Source organism: Frankliniella occidentalis, unplaced genomic scaffold (genome assembly GCF_000697945.3).
Source record: "Frankliniella occidentalis isolate FOCC.00 unplaced genomic scaffold, Focc_3.1 Scaffold99, whole genome shotgun sequence".
Taxonomy (NCBI): Eukaryota; Metazoa; Arthropoda; class Insecta; order Thysanoptera; family Thripidae; genus Frankliniella; species Frankliniella occidentalis.
In genome coordinates, this window is record NW_026267228.1 from 349,342 (window position 1) to 370,816 (window position 21,475).

General features: G+C 41.6%; 5 protein-coding genes and 1 non-coding gene across 9 annotated transcripts in view; 3 read left to right on the forward strand and 3 right to left on the reverse strand.

Annotated features, from left to right (window-relative positions):
- Positions 1 to 4,973: 4,973 nt before the first annotated feature.
- On the reverse strand, positions 4,974 to 9,191 carry LOC113202957 (uncharacterized). Its single transcript, XM_026417416.2, has 8 exons — positions 8,943 to 9,191; positions 8,092 to 8,218; positions 7,833 to 8,001; positions 7,551 to 7,739; positions 7,215 to 7,459; positions 6,919 to 7,125; positions 6,626 to 6,818; positions 4,974 to 6,531 (listed from the first exon to the last, which is right to left on the reverse strand). Exons 1-8 carry the CDS (start codon positions 9,093 to 9,095, stop codon positions 6,390 to 6,392), a joined length of 1,425 nt encoding a protein of 474 aa, XP_026273201.1. The 5' UTR covers positions 9,096 to 9,191; the 3' UTR covers positions 4,974 to 6,389.
- A 126-nt stretch (positions 9,192 to 9,317) lies between these two features.
- On the forward strand, positions 9,318 to 11,197 carry LOC113202953 (uncharacterized). Of its 2 annotated transcripts, XM_052269702.1 has the most exons (3): positions 9,318 to 10,003; positions 10,159 to 10,277; positions 10,359 to 11,197. In XM_052269702.1, exons 2-3 carry the CDS (start codon positions 10,213 to 10,215, stop codon positions 10,609 to 10,611), a joined length of 318 nt encoding a protein of 105 aa, XP_052125662.1. In that variant the 5' UTR covers positions 9,318 to 10,003; positions 10,159 to 10,212; the 3' UTR covers positions 10,612 to 11,197. The 2 variants fall into 2 exon arrangements, with proteins under 2 accessions (XP_052125662.1, XP_052125661.1); XM_052269701.1 differs by having other exon boundaries at positions 10,159 to 11,197.
- Trnar-ucg (transfer RNA arginine (anticodon UCG)) lies at positions 9,489 to 9,561 on the forward strand. Its single transcript has one exon. It is a non-coding gene; the product is annotated as a tRNA-Arg (tRNA).
- On the reverse strand, positions 11,184 to 14,202 carry LOC113202952 (uncharacterized). Of its 3 annotated transcripts, none has more exons than XM_026417410.2 (7): positions 14,129 to 14,202; positions 13,862 to 14,053; positions 13,563 to 13,761; positions 13,105 to 13,284; positions 12,892 to 13,035; positions 12,780 to 12,814; positions 11,184 to 12,686 (listed from the first exon to the last, which is right to left on the reverse strand). In XM_026417410.2, the coding sequence occupies exons 3-7, from the start codon at positions 13,563 to 13,565 to the stop codon at positions 11,480 to 11,482; spliced, it is 1,569 nt and encodes a 522-aa protein (XP_026273195.1). In that variant the 5' UTR covers positions 13,566 to 13,761; positions 13,862 to 14,053; positions 14,129 to 14,202; the 3' UTR covers positions 11,184 to 11,479. The 3 variants fall into 3 exon arrangements, with proteins under 3 accessions (XP_026273195.1, XP_052125653.1, XP_026273193.1); XM_052269693.1 differs by having other exon boundaries at positions 13,974 to 14,053; positions 14,129 to 14,198; XM_026417408.2 differs by having other exon boundaries at positions 13,862 to 14,191.
- Positions 14,203 to 15,296: 1,094 nt separating this feature from the next.
- LOC113202941 (motile sperm domain-containing protein 2) lies at positions 15,297 to 20,308 on the forward strand. The gene is made up of 11 exons (XM_026417395.2): positions 15,297 to 15,685; positions 15,781 to 15,908; positions 16,130 to 16,276; positions 16,373 to 16,550; positions 16,633 to 16,796; positions 16,872 to 17,053; positions 17,134 to 17,197; positions 17,308 to 17,423; positions 17,502 to 17,699; positions 17,779 to 17,910; positions 18,000 to 20,308. Exons 2-11 carry the CDS (start codon positions 15,827 to 15,829, stop codon positions 18,183 to 18,185), a joined length of 1,449 nt encoding a protein of 482 aa, XP_026273180.1. The 5' UTR covers positions 15,297 to 15,685; positions 15,781 to 15,826; the 3' UTR covers positions 18,186 to 20,308.
- The window catches only part of LOC113202943 (pickpocket protein 28-like), a 3,053-nt gene continuing 1,800 nt past the window's right edge, over positions 20,223 to 21,475 (reverse strand). The window contains exons 6-10 of the mRNA XM_026417396.2: positions 21,139 to 21,346; positions 20,964 to 21,026; positions 20,736 to 20,881; positions 20,541 to 20,649; positions 20,223 to 20,452 (exon numbers count right to left, since the gene is read on the reverse strand). Of these exons, the coding sequence (XP_026273181.1) occupies positions 20,334 to 20,452; positions 20,541 to 20,649; positions 20,736 to 20,881; positions 20,964 to 21,026; positions 21,139 to 21,346 (645 nt within the window). The 3' untranslated portion in view covers positions 20,223 to 20,333. The remainder of the gene's footprint in view (positions 20,453 to 20,540; positions 20,650 to 20,735; positions 20,882 to 20,963; positions 21,027 to 21,138; positions 21,347 to 21,475) is intronic.

A 21,475-nucleotide genomic window follows, 5' to 3' on the forward strand; every position in this document is an offset into this window, starting at 1 on the left:
CTTCATTCTCCCCCCCCCCTTTTTCTCTCACAATCCAGACCACACACTATACAGAGCGGTACGGATCCTGGAAAATGAGAACGCACTGTTAAAATAGTTGTTTTTGAGCATTTTTGAGCATTTTTGAGATGATACAGCTGTTAATGAACTACAAATCAGTTGAACCCTCGTAAAACTTGTGCTAATCAGCTTAAATTGGCCCACAACAGAAATTACTTGTTACAATTTTGCTGTACAGGTACAAGAAAAGTGTAGTTAATTTTGTTAGGAACACATTTTGTTTCAAAACGAAACACTCGTAAAAGTGACTGTTTTCGGTCAGGAACTTTGTTTCCGTCATTTTTACCATTGTTGTACTTTGACAAGTTTGTTAAAAAACAACAGGTGTTGCTAACAAACTTAACTGAACTTTCGTTGTTACCTTACAATACATTTTTGACAGTCCCCGAACTGTACGGACCTCAACGCAGGCATGGGCCAAGACTCTATGTGCGTGCGTGCGTGCGTGTGTGTGTGCGTGTGTGTGTGGGTGTGGGTATAGGAGAAAGATAGACAGACAGACACACTCTCAGTGACAGGATAGGAGGCAGACAGACGGACAGACGGACAAACAGACAGACGAACTGACAATGTTATCAACCGATCTATGCACGCCTGCTGAACGAGAACAAGAGATGCAGAAGAGAAGTTTCTCTGTCATCGCCTTCACGTCGGCAGCGAGCGCCTGCGAAGCGGCGGGTAGGCAAGCCCGGCGGGCAGGGCTGTCCGGCGGGCAGGCCCACCCGGCAGCCGTAGGGCGCGCCGAGTCGCAGCGAGAAGAGATTAATAATGAAAGTTCAGTTAAGTTTGTTAGCAACACACGTTGTTTTCTAACAACCCTGGCGACAGCTTTTCTAGAAAATAGTCTAACTCGTGTCAACTCATGTCATTTATAATGACACATAGAATATGTCATTTTGACGTCATGTACGGTCAATTTAGAGTGATTTTAACTTCAAAATGAGTAAAATTGTCCGTATATTCCGTCAAAATTACATCATATTCGTCAAGCAACACGATTTGATATATATATATATCAAATTTCCAGGGAACATTTCCAAATTCCCAACAAATTATCGTTTTCTTTACATCTTAAAACTGAATGGTCTGATGTTGAAACAGTTTCGTCAACTGGGATGTAGATACAAGAAATAATAGCCTTCTGTATTTGCTATTGATGTGAATTAAACCGACCTCTTAAAAATTACAATATTTTTTAGAATTTAACGGAGACATGTTGGAGTTTCTTAATTCCGTAGATTCCATGGAGTAAAACGAAGGTTCCTTGTAGAGTCGTTACAAAGGAATGTTGGAAAAGAAAAACACGTAGATATTCTGGGAAATTACGGAGAAGTGTTGGGATTTTGGTTTCCAAAGAACTACTGAGATTTTCAGATGTCTTCGTATGGTAAAAGTGTTGTAAAATCATTTTTTTTTCTAACAGCCCGCGTAAAAATCTAAGGCTTGTTTTGGACCCATTCTCGTCGTTTTCCACTAGTCTAATAACGACCAGCATAGTACGAATATACGACGAAGTATCGAGGTATTCCGTCGTATTTCCGTTCCTTTGCCGCCGCACCAGGGTCGTTTAACTGGTAAAATTCCCGACGAGAATGCGACGAGAAAACGACGACCCATGCAGCGCCGGCGCCGCCAGGCACCGCCGTATACTCGTCGTTTATTCGTCGTATTTTGGTAGCGGAAGGGGAAAGAAACAAAACGGTCGGCCGCCGAGAGGCGGACTCGAACCGCCGACCACTCAGTCGCGATGCCGAGACGGTATCCACCTGGCCAGGGAGGACGCCAGCAGGCAAAGCGGCCAGAACCGCATCCCATGCTGACCTGTGCTCTCTCGACACAAACCTCACTCTCAGCGTTCTAGATTTAGACTGTCGGCTACTGAGCACAATTTTTTGAGCTCGCGAGCACAAACTGACTGTTCCGAAAAGTTGTGTCGAGATGTTACTCATGACGCAGTGCATAGTGGCCCAGTCTAAATCTAGAACGCTGAGAGTGAGGTTTGTGTCGAAAGAGCACAGGTCAGCATGGGATGCGGTTCCGGCCGCGCTGCCTGCAGGCGTCCTCCCTGGCCAGGTGGATACCGTCTCGGCGTCGCGACTGAGTGGTCGGCGGTTCGAGTCCGCCTCTCGGCGGCCGACCGTTTTGTTTCTTTCCCCTTCCACTACCAAAATACGACGAATAAACGACGAGTATACGGCGGTGCCCGGCGGCGCCGGCGCTGCATGGGTCGTCGTTTTCTCGTCGCATTCTCGTCGGGAATTTTACCAGTTAAACGACCCTGGTGCGGCGGCAAAGGAACGGAAATACGACGGAATACCTCGATACTTCGTAGTATATTCGAACTATGCTGGTCGTTATCAGACTAGTGGAAAACGACGAGAATGGGTCCAAAACAAGCCTTAGATTTTCACGCGGGAGTGTTTAGAAAAGATACAGCATTTGACCCCTCGCGAAACTTGTGCTATTCGGCTTATATTTCCAGGGGACGGAAAATGGTCAAACACCAACGGTTTGTTATAAATTCACAAAGTATCTTTGTAGTAGCCCATAGTTTACGAATAAATGTCGTTATATCCTTAAAATTTAACAAAGAGTTTTGGAAACTTTTTTCACGTAGAATTCTTCGTGAAGTTCTGACTTTTTTTTAACAGGGAAATGACTGTTTCTTTACAACTACGTAAAACAGTAAGTCGCCTAGCTTTGGGACACCCTGGATTTATCGATCACGATGGGACCATTAAAACAAGTATTACATCTCAAAATAATCAAACATTGCGTCTGACCATTTATTCTTTCCAGGGCGGAGAGGAGAGGTGGGGATGAACCTGCCGACGCTTAAGCTGACAGACGAGTAGAGTAAGAGAGAGCGAAAAAGGGGAGTTTTGGGAGCAGTTTGGTCCTTCTGTCCGGCGCAGAGAACTCATAATGTGCTCGTGTATGGGTGAGCCGCCACGCGCCGCCACGCCACGGGACGGGGCGAGGATGAATGACCCTGGCCGGCAGAAATATATCCGCCGCACACCGAAGGCTTAATTGAAAACCAGGATTTAGCGCGTCACCTCTCGCCCGGCCCCGTCTTCTGTCGCAATCCCTCTCTGCTGGTGTACAAGGGGACGGGGTCGATGGTGCAGCGGGGAGGGAGGGAGAGAGAGAGTGAGAGAAATAGAAAAGCAGTGATGCGCTGTGGTATTCTAAAGTGAATCATGTATCCGACGATTTTTTCTTTAAGCGGGGGGCAGGGGTTCGAAGTACTGACTACTGACTAATGTACCTGCGTGAGGCAAGCAGCAATGAACGAAAAAAATCAATAGTACGTAAGCACTGCAAAAACAGTTTCTGCGGTTAAAGGAATTTCTACTAAAAATTGATTTCATCGTATTAAATGAAATTTTCATTCGGAAATTGTTTTCATTTAGAGTCCATTTTGATATGATAGAACCAATATTTCAATGATTGAATTTCCTTGTATCGATACAAAAAAAAAAAAAACTTTTCCTGTGCAGTACTGGTGCGAGAACTCGCGGCCAGTGTGGCAGGTGAGGGGGAGGGATAGGGGGCGGGCAGGGTGGTGAAAACCGCATCGCACCGCGTCTCGCCATGACTGGTGCCCCGCCACGCCCCGCCCCACCCCGCGCGCCTCTCCACGGGACGCCACTCATACGCAGTCCCATGCGACTCCTGCCGCTCCGAGGGAGAGAGAGGGAGATGGAGGAGCGGCGGCTGGCTGACAGGAGAGCGGCAGGGTGCGGTCGCTCTACTAATACTGAGCGCCTCTGCTCAAACTCCCCGCCGACTGTTCTCCCCGTCAGACCCTCCCCCGCCCCCACCTCCCGCGCATCGCCCTTCCCATGGGCATTTTCTGTGGCTGCAGCTATACCACCGCTCTACCGTGTTCTATACGCCCGCTCGTAGACCCGTTTAGTTTCCAACATATATCGTGCTCGATCGCTCAATTTCACGTTTTCCAATTTTTTTTTCCACAAACAAATTGTGGGTGAATTTTATTCTACTTTTTGCTCGACTTTTTGACAGCAGTGCATTTCCATTCCGAGGTTCATTATGTCGGACGTCGGAAAAAACATTGTTCTCACTAATTACAAAAATAAATGATGCACAGCAAATGACTGATGTTGGTTACCTTGATACCTGCGCCCTGGCTGCCGCAGGCTGGACGAGGGGTGATCTTAGGTCGGGGCTGCTGGAACCCAAGGTCCTTGCCTGGAACCATCCTGGAGGTGGAGGCCATGGCAGGCCGCTGGCAGGGCAGGCGTGACCAGAAGCGCAACGCTCAACTGGAACGGGCGGGGCGGGACAGGTTGGCCCACGGGACCTGTCTGCGCAGAAAGACATCATAGGCGTGAGCTGCTGCCTGCCGACACCCGGCCCTGTCGACAGAAGTGGGAGCAGCGTGAAGTCACACAGTACAGGCGCGGATTAAGAGGGGATTGCCCCTCACCCACTAACCAATTATTAAATTAAATTCTAGCCCACTATTTTTCCAAGCTTCCAAACCTGTGTAAATTTCTTTTTCTCATGAATGTGGGATAAAAAATATCTCGAAAAATGGGAAAAAACACCCTTGCCACCCCTTCTTCAATTGTGTTATTTTAAGAAATGGCACCCATTCCACATGAGGTACATTCTACATTTCTACAGAGTGTCTCCCTCTTTGAATGCGCCTGAAAACCACTTCCCCACCATTCCCAGAATTGTTGTTCAACATGCGGGGAAGGTTGGGGAAAGGATGGGGTCACTTTTGGACAGAATATAGGAAAAGATGAACCACAAAAATGTCTTTTTTTCCTGTTCATGTTACAGTAGTATAGGGATAGGTTTGGGTAAAGAATGAGGAATGAATTTTCAAGTAAGTATAAGAAATGTAGGGGATACAAAGGGTGAATATAGCAAGCATGGTTGTTATAGTGTTATAATTAATCAAAACTTCATAAATATAAATGTGATACATAAATAGAAAATCTAAATTGGAATAAATGTTCCTTTAACTACACCTTTTGTTTTTTTGTTTTTAAAACATTCACATAGAAATTTAAAATGACCACAGTTAATATTGTTTCCAGAATAAATATAACTAGCATCACAAGTCAAACACAAGGTATTATGTGGATTCAACAGAATAGTAACTGTTACTAAGCCAATTTTCCGGTTCTGGCAAATCAAATACGCAGTGTTTAGTAGATCATACGATAAACTCAAACACAAAACCTCAAAATAAAACTATGTACGTACAAAATTTCATTTAACATTAAATTTTGAATTCACTAAAACAATTTTAAATTTCCTGCCAGAAAAAATTCTCAACAAAAAAAGTAATAAAAAATAAAACATCCTCAATAGTTATGGATGTAGTCCAGACTATACAATGGGTTCAACAGTAAGCTGCACTTTGATGGCAGGGGCAAATTATCACAGATAAGTCACCAGACATATACCACAAATGCTCTCTGATTTCAATCTACAAATTAAGAAATAAGGGAAGAGTACAAAGATGCAAATGTTCAGTCTGAGCAATAGTGTCATACACAAATAAACTACACAATAAATTGAGCTAACTAGTGGTCCCAGGGAAATGCCTCACACATCTACAAGACAATCACAGGCCTGTTGCAAAAATGGCACACACAAAAAAGTATAGAGAGTATATATTAATCATAATAGATTAGATAAATGCTTTCAAATTGATTCCTTAAAAATGTGGTAGGGAAATACAGTTCCGCACAAAAGGAAAGTAGCTCTCAGTGCGCATTCCCTTCCCACAACTACACTATCTTGATTGGTTCCCATAATAAATGAATGGAATGGAGGGGGAAAACCCCAAATATGTCTTTTGTTCCAAAATACAAGGTGTTGTTTCTATGTGGCTCATTTGCATTAGAAAAGTAATGTAAAGTACAAATCTAAAAAGTTTCAGCCACTGAAAAACGTCTCCAATTTGCAAAGTCACATATCAACTTCAGCATTTGGGGACTTGAATAAAAGCTTCTCTGTTTTAATAGAGAGCCAAACCATACCCTAAATACAAAGGACGTCCCACCAATTCAAATCACACACTTAAAATAACAGCTTAACATTACACTTGATCCTGCATGCAATTTGCTTTTCAATAAATTTGTAAAAAATAGGTTTGTTTAAACAGAAAAATATATAACAAGAGCACTTATACACCACTAAGCCATGTTCCAAATTACAGGGATGGAGGGAACTAACCATTGGACTGGTAACTACTGTACAATCATGTTAAACAAAGGAAGAAAAAATTCAACATGTCTGACCTAAATTCTGCATCCTATAAAAAGGGTTTGTTTTCACCCTTAAAGAGGCCAATAACAGGGTTTTGCCATGGATTCAGCAGAGAAAATGTCCAAAATTGCATTGTAAGTAGAAGCTGAGCCACCAACAAGGCCAATAATAATTAGTTCCCACATGTAGACTCGTTTGTAAAGAGGAATGTGCCTGCAAAAAAGCAATTTATTTTTTATTAGTTGAAGTAAACATTAGATTAAGCAAATATTGAGGTACCAAGATTCAATCCTTAAGGAAACCATACCTTTGAGGCCATTCCTCTCCCTTCTGATCACATAAAATCATGTAAAACAATGAGGGAAATACAAAGGTGAGCAGCGTTATGGTTGACCCTCCAACAAGTGACAAAATTTTGCCAAACTTTGGAATAGTTTCACCAACAAAGACCATGATGCACATCATGATGGTTCGCAGAATACACCGTTTAAGGCAAAACTCTGCAATATTGGATAAGATTAGATTCAAATGAAGAACCCTCAAATGAAACACTTCTATTTTCAAAATATGTCGTGAAGGTTGATAATTTGGAAGACTTACCATGAGGCACTTGAAAAATCTCCTCGAGTTCTTGACAGACAGGGTTGATGACAATCAAAAATGCCAAAATCAGATGAATGGCCATAAGAACATTTGCCATGCTCACGAGGCTACTATGACCAAGAGACAGAATAACATTTGGATCAACAGCCTCACCGTAGATAAAGTAACCTCCAGCAGCAACTGGTAAGTAAAGTGCCATAATTGCTGAAATAGATTATTAATGAGATTAGAAAAAAATGTGTATGAGTAAAAATTAGCTAAATATGTATATGTAACTTCATTAAATCACTTACTGGCAAATCCTATAAGAATACTTTTAGAAAAATGTTGTTTTTCAGCCATGTCATTTTGAATTGTTGGGAAGGTGGAGGCGCCACCAAAAGCAAACAGAATAGTTCCAAAGGAGAGGAAAAAGCTGCCGAAGCCATGGTTCTTAACTGGAACAGGCTCTGTGTTGTGTAAGCCATCAATAACCATTTGTGAAAATATAAACACACAGGCAAAAGCAGTAGTAAGGAGAGCTCCAATTCCAACGACCCTGTAAAAAGAAGAGTACTGTAAATTTAGCTTAGAATTAAAATATAGAGGTCACTAATCGCAGTTATGACAAAGAAGGGTTCCTGACGTACCAAAAATCTTTAGGGGATCCTAGCCACATAGGTACAACCAAAAGAAGAGCAATAAAAATAAACCAAACACAGATTCCAACTTGTGGTAAAACATCATTCATGAGGTCTTGAAAAATGGTTGATGACAGTTGAAGGTACACTGTTCCAGCTCCAAACAACGTAAACTGGATGCATGCCGAGACCAAAATACTGTAAAACAATAAAAGAAAAGCAGCTAATAATGTTTCCAGTAAGATTAATTTCTAAACAAAATGAAAATTTTCAATTAGAAAAATTACATACCTTCCCCACCTCCCGACAGCACGATAACCTATTGTAGCATAAGGATTTCTCACACGGTCTCTATATTCTGGGTATCTCTCCTCAATAATTGCCCAACAGGCCCCCAGACGAGATCCGCCATATGCAGCATTGAGACAGAACACAATCAAGAGCACAAGACCAATCCAGCCTAGTAAGAAGGTGATAGACACATGGATTAGTAACATGAAATTAAAAAAAAAAAAGCTACATTTAACATGCAGACTTGACAGATACAAACCAGCTTCAACCACTGCTCGAGGGAGAGCCAGCACCCCACTGCCAGCCATTTCCCCAGCAATGAAGACCGCAGCCGATGTGACATTCAGCCCTTTTCCATGACTTGCTGTACTGCATTGTAACTGGATCTGGAGAAATGCAAGAAAAGTAAGTTTAATCAGTTAGATAAGTCTATAGATCAAAGAAAGTAATATTCCACAACTCAAAAAGTTGTGATAAGTATAAGATAAGTTTTATCTCCGTTGATTTTTGCTTGTCATGAATTCAGCCCTATCTCTAGGAAACAATAGTTCATGGCACAACAATATCATCTTTATATAGATAATAGTATCTTAAACACACAAAACTACAAGGTGTGTTTCTTAGAAAGTTACCTAAGTACACATGAACTTGAAGTCTTGAAAAGGTAAAGTTTTACAGGTAAAGAATGTCCAACAACTGTCACAGACAAAATGCTAACAAGACATATTACATAACACCCCCCATCTTTATCACACACACTATCCCACACCTGCACATCAATAAAAATACGTTTGATCTCTCTGATAATACACACAATGGATTGCGGTGATATAATGTTGAGGAAAATGTGAGCTAGACAATTAGAAACATTTTGAATGAGTACAATTTCTCCTGTTTAACCAGGCACTTTCTCGTGGTCGAAACAAAAACAAACCCGCACTCCAGCCGCACCCCACCGATGGAGATGACAGCCTAAATACCGCAACGACGAGGAGCCAGACGGTATGCGGACTGACTTGCTTGAGCCTTGCCCAGTTATTTCATGAAGTTTAATCAAAACTTTGACTCCACAGCGAAGAAAATTAAAGTAAACCGGAGCCTTGAACTAACCTTCTCGGCTGAAGCAGAGGTCCGTGAGCTGTCTCCTAAGCCTTGGTTTCCTGGATCGCCTGACACTCGAGTCCAAATTGGGTCCCGTGAGCCAGTCGACTGGTACCTGGCACTGTTACCAAAGCCCTTTCCTTTCCCTGACATATTCGACATTTAGAGTGATGGCACACAAAGGCCGTTACATTATCCACAATCACACACTGACACTTGATGCAGAAGTCCTCGCTGCTCGCTGATATTAAAAATATGAATGCGAATGTGAATGTGACTTCCCCCACGCTGGGATTCATGAAAGAGAAGACGAAAAGAAAAAGACCGGAACCAGTCGTCAGTCGTCATATTTTTCTTCTTCTTGCCTCCAAGAGACTTGTTTCTTGTTTCTAGCTTGTTTACGAGCAGGGAGACTGCTAGGTTTATGTTAATGTAACTTCCATGGTAATGTAAAATCGGTTATTCTAAAAAAAAAATAGCAAAGAAGAAGCATTCGCTGCATGTTGAGACCGTGTCTGTAATGTGTTGTGAATTCACGGGAATTATTCCATATCAGACCGTGTGGCCTAATGGATAAGGCGTCGGACTTCGGATCCGAAGATTGCAGGTTCGAGTCCTGTCACGGTCGGAATACACCTTTTTTGAGGGGAAGTAGACTTTTGTACTGAGAGTAATCGCCTCATAACTTCCTCGTAGACAATTTTCAAAAACAGAATTTCCCACTGCTCTGACTTTTTTCTTCAAAAGGGTTGGATATCTGGGGTCATGTCGTGTCGTCTGTCAACGTCGTCTGCTTCTTCCTTCAGCCGTCAGTAGATGTCAAATACAAGGAAGTTTTTTGAAGAAAGACTGCCTATAACGCGGTATTCTAATGTTTTCTGCTGAATCTTGGAGTTTGATTTTGCGTATCCCGAGAGAACTTCCTCTTCTACTCCACGCCAATCGCATAAAATTGCTTTAAAGAGTGATAATGGGTTTCGGTGTGTGATGTTTGGGTTATGTTGTTCTATGGATGCAAGGTAATGAAATCAACAATCACCAGCTACTGCCCAATGAAGCCCCATTCAAAGGTAGGACTCATTTTTTAAATTATTTTTTTAAAGAAAAATCACTGGATGGAAATAGCTGTTAATTTTGAGTTGTTGTTGTGTGTTTTATTTGGAGTTTCCTTGCAGCCATCAATAATGAGTAGTCACTAATTTTAAACACTTTCTTGATTTTACAGTTCTCTTTGTGAAACACCTGGAATCCCGAACAACCACTGTTTGATCTTCAGACTATGGGGGAGCTTGCCTCAGGAGCCACAGTTCAAGCAGAAGATAGGCGGCCTGCGACTGACCCAGGGTCTGCTCAAGTTAGTCTTTTTATGGAATTGTGGAATGGTCGTCCTGTAACTTTACCTACACATTCTTGGGCTCTCCATAGGATTGAGAAAACAGGACTCGGACCTCTGGTAGTCATTAATGAAATGATGGCAAACAATCATGGAATACCCTTTCCCTTTAAGCAGCTTGTATTGAGTAGCTCAGGCACTATGATGGCTCTTGTGTTAAATCAAATTATTGATGTGAGTCTTCTGTCTTCAGTGTGGCCTCTTCAAACAGTAGAAGATTTACAGGAAGCGCTTAAATATTTTGATCAAATTGATTGTGAATATGTTTATGTTGAAACAGTATGATAGAAAGGCTCTTGACTAAATACAATTAAATAGCTTTTGATGTGAGGAGAACCTTTAATTGTTGAAATATGTCGTAGTTATCTCTCACTGTTACTGTTATGCTATAGACAATAGACTTTTCCATAGGCTTAACTATCAGTTATGAGATTTGTTCATTTTGCTGTAGTTTTGACATTCTACTTTGATAATTTGTGAGCGAATATTGTCTCCTAAACTATATACAACTAATATCTCTAGTCCTCATGTGCCATGTGTCCCTGCTTTAAAAATCTAGACTGTGATATTTTTTTTCTCATTCCATCATTCCTTCAACGTAACACACAAATACTGTTTGTTTTTGTCATTCTGTCTGATTTTACGACGAATAGGCTGTCTGAAATGTTGATGCCTTTCCCTTTTAGTACTTCCAAAACTTGACTGTTTTTTGTTTTTTTTCCAGTGATAGCAACTATGATTTTATGATATACATGTGTGCATTTGTATGTCTACTGTAATATTACCAAACTGTTGTGGTTAACACATTTTTAATTTTTGTAAAAATAAATTCAATTGGGCGAATGAACTAAAAGCAGTTTTAATTTGAACATTTCATTGATTATTTTTATTTCATAAAAAGAACTTATTTTCACCAATTTTAAAAGTGAAACACTAAGTAAATTGAAGTATTGAATTACATAAAATATCACTTGTTTCATAAGTTCAATGACAAGAAAAGAAAAATCAAATACAATAGCCGTATTACAAATATGCAGGTCTAGAATGCCTTAAAACAAATCATTTCAGAACATAAAACTTACAGCCGACGTACAACGTGTTTATTTCATTACAATGTATCTATTTAAAATGAAAAAAGAAAGCTGAAGAAATGTTAATCATTTTGCTCAGAAGGTACGGATACATTAACTACCTGATCTTTAGAATGAGATCGTGCATGTTGTTCCAAACAGTCTTGTGTTAAATTACGCTTCCCACAAAATACACAGATGTAGCGACTTCCGCTATTTTTTGGTCCAGGTTGGTGGTTAAAGGTAATGATTTTGGAATCACTCAACATGACTGTTTTTCTGAGGTCTTTAGAACTTTCATTCGAACTACTATTAATTTCTGGAGCAGGAGCTATGTTAACAGGAGCAATCTCTTGGTTAACAGGAGGGGAAGGCTGAGCAAGAGGTGTTTTTTCTTTATCCTGGGGTTGTGCAATTCGACTCAATACAGATGAGGGTAAATTGCGTGGAGGAGCATACACAAACTTCCCACCAGCTATAGGGACTTTGGTCTCTAGCAACCTGACAAATCTTCCATCTGGTAGTTTCAAAATCTTAGTTGGAGTCTTATTACTATCTACTTTGAACACACCACCTGGTAAAACAATTGTCTTTTGTGAGGCAGAAGCTAGAGTCAATGGTTTGAGAACTGATTGCATGGGTGGTTGTGCAGTCTTAACAATGGAGGAATTCTGAGATTCTGGACTCTTTGCAGTCTGGTTGGCCTTTGCACGCTCTTCTAATGATTGATTAATACTTTCTGCAGAAATTATTCGCACTTTAGGTTTGAAAGGTGTTGGATCTGAATCTTTTGGCACATTTTTCACCTTCAAATTTTGATCTGAATTGGAAAAAGTACGCAGGGATGATGATGGTGCACTAAGTAAATTGAATCCACCACTGGTTGACGAAGTAACAACACCATCGTCTGAACCATCCTCAGAACTTTCAGAAAAAATTTCATCCTGTTTCCCTGAACTTTTCCTTTTTGATCTCAGCCGCACTTTTGAAGTATTTGTTTCGCTTGAAGATTGACCACTTGTTCTGGATTTCTTTTGTTTGGGCCGTAAAATCCTCTTGAAAACGAATGATTCCGAGGAATCATTATGCTCATCAGCATCAAGACTAGTATCTCCAGCTAAATTGGGCACAATTGTTTCAGGAAGTTGTGATTCTCTTGGAATTTTGTTGCAATCAGCATTATTGTTGTCATTTGAAAGAGAAGGGGGCCTTTCGTGGGTTTTCAAATGCTCAATTAATCCTCTGAACACCATACCACTTTTTGGGCAAAGTGAACAGGACAGCGACTCTCTAAAGTGGAAAATAAAATCAAAACATGAAGAGCTGTTAGTACAAGGAATGTTATTTTGAGATATAAAATAAGGTAATTACAAAAACCCATACTCAGTGTTCGATCCCTTCATATTTTCCCCAGCTCTCTGAAACAATGTGTGCTTGTATGAGAATACACAAATTTAGATATGCCCACAATAGTAGTTTGCAGTTAAAGCCTTACCTGTCTTTCAAACTGTTCTCGCCACTGCAAGGCTCTTAGTTTTTTGTCTGCAGCAATAGCCACAAGAACTGCAGCATCCCATTGAATGAGTAAATTTGTGCAATCATAGCAAAGCTGCAGTGGAAGGGTATCTGTTTCTGCCACCTAGGAAAGCTACTCTATAGTTTCAAGTACATTTAACTGATATTTCAGCAAAAAATTAGAGAATACTACCTTGATGGGTAAGTAACTAGAGAATTTAACAGCAAGTTCATGTGCCACTCCTTCAGGACCATATAATGAAACCGGTTCTTTGCATGTTGCTGCACACATTCGACATAAATGTTGCAGTTTTGTAGGTGTTTCACTGACATCAAATGGTTTGTTGGTTGAGAAAGGAAATTGACCCCGCATCTAGAACAGAAGAGATAAAGGAGGGAAATATAATGATTTGAAGTTTGAAGTTGCGTCTATTGGACAAATTAAAAAGTGTAAATCTAATGAACAACTGTGCATGAAAATTATTCAAAAACGTGTGTTACTGTTCTTCAAAGATAATCAGAAAATAAAGAAATGTTAGCTTCTTCTTTTCTAGTTCTTTTCTAGTTTGTTGTTGACTTTCTGTAGGTTACCATGCAAATCAACAAACGTGAATAGTGAGACCTTAACCAATCCTGCTTTAGAAAACATACCATTATAGTTTCTTCTGTACGTTCTATGTCTTAAATTAAGGTGTACTTCTTTGATGAAAAGTCTATGATCCTTCAGAATTGGATAACATGGTCAGTACACCAACACCGCCAAACCATCACGATAGTATGGTCAGTATGGTATGGTATGGTAGCAAGGAAGGTCTACCAATCAAAACAAGCAGACAGCAGTGGCAGCAAACTGCAAACAATAGACACACAACAACAGTCACTGCCGTGGAAACTCCATGGAAACGACTCGTATTACAGCTAAATCGTCCGACATTGTCTTCTTTCCATACTTTTCCACATCAACTGCAAGTCAATCGTTCGAAATAAATCATCAATTTCTTATCATGCACCTAGCACATTGGATCATAAAGTGCAGGACAAAAACTACAGAGGGAACCTAACCTCTTCACACCTACGTCCGGATCCGGTTTCCCTGCCGTCGCGGAGTCGCGGTTAAAGACAGTTCATAGCAATAACCGCACCTGAATTCACAAACAAGCGAAAACATGGAGATCAACAATGAACGTTTGAAAAGAATCGTTAGGAGAGTATTTCACCGTGTTTTGTGGAAAATCTGTGTTAAGGCCTCGGCGAATTTCTCATACCACCATCACCTTAGATCCTCCCCACCAGCCTTGCCAACTTCTCAAACTATTTTTGAGAAGAAGCTTTTCATTAAAAGTGTTTCCAGGCTGAAAATACGTGAAACACAGTTATGTTCTATTGTACTCGAGCAAGTTCATCAGTCATCTTATCCCATCCGTCCGTTTCCGTAGCTTTCAGGTCTCCAGACGACTTCCATGCCTCCCCCTCCCCCCTCTCCCCCCTCTCACTACCCCCTCACCAAGCCCTCACCACTACCACTACCCTTAAGCAATGCGCTTCCGGGGAGCCCTATCAACCTCCATTATTTGCCGCGGAGTTAATTAGAAACTAAAGAAACTAACACAAAAAATTTCTTTCTGTCCCATATGCACTTTTTGTAGTATCTTAGGACGTTTGCTGAGGGCTGTTTCAATCAAGGAAACCAACAGACGGAGGACAGCGCCTAGTGGGTAGGCAACCCAACGTACGCCGCGCCTGTCAACGCTTTGGATGGGCCAGCCCGCCACGCAGTCGTGTGGAGACGGCTGCCTGCCCTCGGTTCCTACGCGCACCGCGCACCCTCGAGCTTCGAATGTTCATGCTTGGAACGCTCATTTGGGGCACCGGGTGGCGACCCGGCACCTTCATTGGGTGTGGAATAAAATCTTCTTGGCGGGCAAGCTGGCAAGTCTCACTTGATATCCGAGGAGAGACGGCCGCCGCCGGGAAGTACCACGACGGAGAGGATCGATCGACAGTAGAGCGGGGTCGACGACGACGACGGGTCAAAGCTGCCCAGCCCCGGGGCGTTGCCTGGTGGCCGGCATACATAATTGACAGCTGACGAATTTCCTCAAAGGGGAGTGGGCGAATGCCGAGAAAGAGAGCCCTCCCCCACCTCCCTCACCCCCACCCCCATCCGCGCCAACCTCTGATAAGGTACGTAGGCAACCGTCTCGCTCGCCACGGTCCGGGTGGGGGGCATCAATCATAAACCCCCTCTGCACCGTCGTGACGCACCTCACAGCGCGTGACGATACGCACCGTGGCAATCGCTCTGCACGGGAGGGGGGCGTGGCGGACATCACCGGCTCGTGTCTCGACAAGAGGCCGCAGGTGTGGCAGCTGCAGCTGTTCCTCGGGGAGGGGCCGGGCGGTGTTGTCTCAGCCACTTCACACGTCTTCACCCTCCACGACAAAAGGTCTGTCGTCTGTCGTCTGGCCGCTGCGTGTCCAGACGGTCCAGCAGACGGCAACTTCAAACCTTGAGTTTCTCAAGTTCAAACCTTGCCTCCCCGCCGCCACCACGGCCCGTAGAGACCCCCCGCCACGGCCCGCCGGAGAGGAGGAAAGGGAAACAAGGGATTCCAAGGCCAAATCAGCGCAGCGAGGCTACAAGAAAAAGAGAGAGGGAAGAGAAATGTGTGAGTGAGAGAGAAGAAGGCAGCGGCGGGCCGAGCCAGTGTATATTTTTTCGCCAATCAAGTACCTGCGGCTGAACTTTGATCAGACCAGCCGCCTTATCTCGGGTAAGATTCACCAAGTTTAACCCTTGCTCAAGGTACTGCTGCTAGTTGGGACTGTACTTGGCGCTTATCTTCCAACTCCCTTTCTGTCACAATAGTTCGTCTGCTTTGACAACCCCCTTTGACCTATCCAAGCGAGCGAGCATGGAGCCCACACCGACCGAAATTCAAGAACTGAGAGACCAATTCATGAAGAAATTGGATGCTGATGGCTCGTCCATACCAGGTAGAGTAACTGGAGCCCAACCGAACAATCCATGACTTTAACCTTTCTGATTTGAAATTAGAATGTCACTTTGTTCATTTCCTTGTCTCATAATGCTCATTACCTTCTATTGGCTTGCACTGATGTTGCTCCAAAGTCTTCACTAAAGTCCATTACGAATGCCACTCTATAGCACGTAAGTAATGCCATTGTTCATATAAGAATTCCGTTTTGTCTCGCAGGGGGTATTCATCCAGCGGATCTTGCTCGCATTCAAGGAGGAGATGACTGGTTACGCCGATTTCTTCTCCACAATGACAACGATGTTAAAGAGTCACTAAACATGATGTGGGAAACTTGTAAATGGCGCAAAACTTTTGGTACAAATGGTATGTTCTGTGCTCCTAATGTATCCCCTTTCTGTATCAATCTAAATCTGCCTTCTCTGGAGTTGCTTTCCTATATTCTTTGGTTTGGTTTTGTAGATCTTAATGAGCAGAATGTGAGAGTAGAGTATCTTGAAGACGGAAGTATGTTTAGTCACAGCAAGGACATTGATGGAAAATCATTATTTATTTTGAAGTGCAAGAAACATGTGAAGGGTCAACGAGACATGGATGAACTGAAAAAATGTCTTGTCTATTGGTTTGAACGTCTGGAAAGGTAGGGCATTAATAATTTAAGAATGGTCAACTTTTTGAAGCTTCAGTAATAATATTTACCAATATACATGCGTATATTTCAGGCAAGATAAAGGAGATATGATTACTCTCTTCTTTGACATGGCTGATACTGGCCTGTCTAATATGGATATGGACTATACCAAATACCTGATCTCTCTATTCAAGCTTTACTATCCGTTCTTTTTGAACTATATCCTCATTTTTGAAATGCCATGGATCCTCAACAGTAAGTATATTGTAACATCCACTCAAAAATGATTAACATCCATCAACTTTACCAAGACTATTTTTTACTATTCAGCTGCATTTAAAATAATCAAGTCATGGCTACCTGAGAAAGCTGTAAAGAAGATTAATTTTGTGAATAAGAGTACTTTAAAGAACTTTGTGGAGCCAAAGAATGCCCTGTCATGCTGGGGAGGAGAGGACGCCCACGAATTTTCGTTCACACCTGAAGACAGAAATGGCAAAGTAGAAAGAAAAGTATGGAATATGAACAAATTGTTTTTGTTTATCAATTTGCTGGGGTAATGAAGTTCTTACTTTCTTTTGCCATGTTTCAGGTTCATTTTGCTGACTCTCAAGGTGACTCTTCTCCAACAGCGGAAACTGGACATGGTGTGTCTGGTATGTTTCTAAAATGTCGATAATTTTCTGTCAATATTGTTAATATATTTGTTTTCTGAAACTCAAGAGCTTTCATGTATTTGTAATATCATATTTTAAACATTCTCCAGGACTCAAGGTTAAAATAAGCCCCACTGACCACATTGTCTTTGACAACAGTGTAGATTCAGAACTGAGGGCAGCTCTTTCTCTCACAAATTCTGATGATAAAATTATTTCATATAAGGTTTGTTACTTTAATTTTCTGATTGTTTCTGTCCTGGTTCAAAATGTGTGTTATAATATTGTTTTGATCTCTTTGTAGATTAAAACAACTTCTCCAGAAAAATATCGTGTTCGTCCGTGTTTGGGAGTCTTAAAACCAGGAGCCTCAGTCTCTGTGGTTGTGGCAGTTCACGCTGGCTTTCAACTGTCAGCTTTGTCAAGAGATAAGTTTCTGATCATGGGAATGTCAGTTGATTCTGCGGAAATGTCAAATCAAGAACTTACAGACTTATGGAAGGTAAACTTTGGCTGGCTTTGAATGTTGAAGTTTGTGTATGTTGCGTGCCCTTTCACCTGTTACTTACTATGATTTTCAGCAACGTGGGAGCACCGCAACAGAAATTAACCGGTTAAGATGTAGTTCCCCATCTGAAATAAGTAGCCGCAATGGAAGTATTTTGGGCAACGCGTCTGTGTCTCCAGACAAATTATCAGTAGTGTGTGATAATGTAAGTTTCGTTCCAGTTGCTCAGTCTAAATATTGTTAATTCTATAAAATTTGATAATTTGTTTTAACTTTTCTCTTTATATATTTTAGGTCAATAAACTGGTCAGGGCAAATGCTCTGATGGAAACTGAAATTCGACAAACTCGCAAGTACCAACAGGTTCTTACTGCTTGTGTATGTATGTGTGCTGTGGGAATCAGCTATTTGGTTTGGATTCTTCGTGATTACATTGCTGAGGAAAAGTCTTGTCCTGTGTCTCAACTTTCTGATTCCTAATTATGTTGTCCTGTTTTGACATAAAAGTTTCATGAAATGTTCCAAACAATGCACTACGCATCTCTTGTTCTTCATAGATGAGAGTTTTTAAGCTGCACTTAAATTATTGATTTCACAGAAACGTACCTGCAGTAAACATATGAACTATAATTTATTTGAAGTAAACATTGTCTTTACTTTATTGTTGTAGATTATTGCTCATGGGATCAGGATTGGTGCTTCCTAGTGGTCATTGGTTTTTAATATCCTGTTTGTTCATGGCCTATGCTCACGGTTTTATCTATCTTCTGTTTTATGAAATTGTGATATATTGTTTTATAGGAAGATAGTTGTGTAAAAGATACCTTCACTTTGGATTGTCTTCCTTCCATTTGTACCTATTTTTTTGAAGTGTCACTGCTCTGGTGAATCCCTTGTACCAGTGAGAATACCCCATGTCACTGTCAAGTGTTTTTCAGCAATCAATGAAGAAATATCTTGAGCTGCTTCTGACAGTTGGATGTTAGATTCAAACTAGTTTTCTCTGCCTTAGGCGCTTTTTTGAAGTCAATGTTTGTGACTTATGATTGTACGTACTGTCACTATGCATACATATCACTGTAGGAATCTCTGCAGAAAACATTTGTATGCATAACTTTACAGTATTGTTTCTTTCAATTTTATCTAATTGTAGAGTTATATTATATTGCAATATGACTTGTAGTGAAACAAAGGGCCTCCTAGGTGTCGGTGTGATAAACCTTTTTTCTGTTATCTTAGTTTAGAGCTGCTCCAATGCTGGACGTTTAGGGACATTTCAAGCACTGGAAATGTGTTTTATACTTATGAAGTAGTAGCCATGCAGCTGTCAGTTTTACTGCAAGTGCTCAATGTATTAGAATTTGTAGACATTGTGTAGAAAATGCTTCGTACGGATACACCACAGGTAGACCAAAGCAATCTTAATCAGGTAAAAAGGTATTCGGTATTGTTAGTTCATTGTGATTATTCCACTGAAGTTGTCTAGTTTATACCAAGCATCACATTCTCACATTGTTGAAACTAGACTGATATCTTTGCTATTGCTAGTAGGCCATAAATAAATGTGTTGCTAATTTTGTAACTAATCAGCTACATTCCGATTATTTTTTTATTTGTACTACTCATACCTATACTGTATCTTTTTCATAACTTTAATTTTATATATGTATTGATAAATGTTTCATCTATTAATGTGTCTTCTAAAATTAGCCCCAGAAAATAATCTTAATACAGAGAAGAACCAGTTTTGTGATCTATTGCCTGTGTCTGTTTTTCTTTGTGGCAAACCATTGGTAATATTTTTTTATGCCTGCTTCTCCTCTATGGGGTTGTTGGTTTTAGAGGGACCTGATGTGTTACTGTTGTTGCTGCAGCAGTTTTGTTTTAATGTTAATTGTTCTATTGGTCTTTAAATATATATCTTTACTTATTTTTAATTTTTTAAAAGTTTAAGTACCGTTTGATCACAACAATGTGAACTGAACTGAATTTCTGAGGAAATTTATCGGTAACTGCCTTAATTGTTTAGTAATGTAGAGCACATTCTTTGCCTTTTATGAGGTGCTAAATTTTGAAAAGTGTATATATGCACAATAGTTCTTGTGTCATTTTGACATTTGCTGTCTTTGTTTTATGGTAGTTGTATTTAGTTGGACACTGATTGCTCTCTAACATGTCATCCAAGCTCTAATAGCAGTAGTTTTTACGTCAGGTGATGCTTCTTGTCTCAAATGGGTGTTTAAAAAGTACAGTCCCAACTGTCTACTTTTTAGAAGGTCGATTTCTATTGGCAACTTTACTTGCAAGAGTAAACATGCTGTCTGTGAGATTGACTGTGCTTTTGCATTATGTTACACGTTGGAAACGAATGCTTTTTTTTAGTTTCAGTGTACCAAATTTTTTTACTTCTATCTATTACTACGTATATGAAGATGTGCATTTATTTCTTGATACTTGTGACATTGTGATATGTTTTTCTGCATCAACTCTTTATCAAGTAAAAAAGTAAAAGCATGCTAGGAAAAAATCCTTATCTATTGACTCTTGTAAACTTTGTTACTCATTGTTTTGTTTTGTGAAAATACAGCTAATAGTAATTGAAACAGTGGTAACTTAGTCCTCAGTAATCTAGAATGACAACCATTTCATGGACAATGTCCTTAGACAAGACACTGACACCCAAACGAACTCCAGGACTGATAAAAAGCTGACTCCAAGGAATAAAGAAGCGAGGTTCCCAAGATTAGCTGCAAATTTTAACAGAACAGATGTTAAGTTAACCTATCTAAGACAAAGCTTGCATTCCCTTATTCTAGGGCACATATTGTAGCTTACCAAGGAACCCGAGGAAGGAAACTCTACTGCTTTTCAAGTAAAGTATATTTTCTGCTCCTAAATTTCTCTGACGCACGAAGAATACTGCTGATTGGTCCTTTGGCCCCGGCTGTAGGTGCAGAGGACACAGAACTTAAAATTTCGTGTGTCAGTAGCAGTAACAGAAAGGGGGGGGGGGGGAATAGAATGTGTTACCCCAGCTTCTCCTAAAGTGCTGTAGTCAGAGTTGTACAGGAGCAGGTCGCATTCGGGGGGGCATTCGCAGCTGGCCCTTTCCCCTTGGCCCAACTGTTTCTCGCCGACGATGGGTATCCGGAACTGGCCTGTACTGTAGAGATTCCCTGGCGAGATTACAAGAGCAAAACAACTCTTCGTGGAACTTCTAGAACGATGCTGGTGCATTGGGCTCGCGACAGTACTCACGGAGGATACCCTTGTGCTCGTACACGCACTGCAATCCAGACGCGTTGCAAAAGGGGAGCTCAGCTGGAAAAATTAAAAACGAAAAAGCCATGAGCTCGAATAATGGTTGATGGTGTCTAATTGACACCTATATGGCACGTCCCTCGTGGACCGGTGTGATGGGTGCTGGCCTTACCCAAGGGCGAGGCAGGCGACACGCCGTAGTGGAAAGGCAGGCAATGGCAGCGCTCAGCCAGCAGGCCCAGGCGGCACGACTCGACGCAGCTCACCTGGCTGTACTGCACGGCGATGTCCAGCGGGCCCTCGTCGCGGAACTTGCACTCCCTGGCGGTCCACGGCCACCCGCGGAGGCTCTCGTCGGCCTGCTGCACCGTCACCGACGCCTGCAGACGCGACGGAGACGGGGGTGGAGGGCATGGCGCCTGTGCGGTAGGCAACACCAGCGCAGCCGTGTCTGGCGCCGGTCGTGTTGCCTACCCCACGGCCTGCAGGCGCCTGTGCGGTAGGCAACA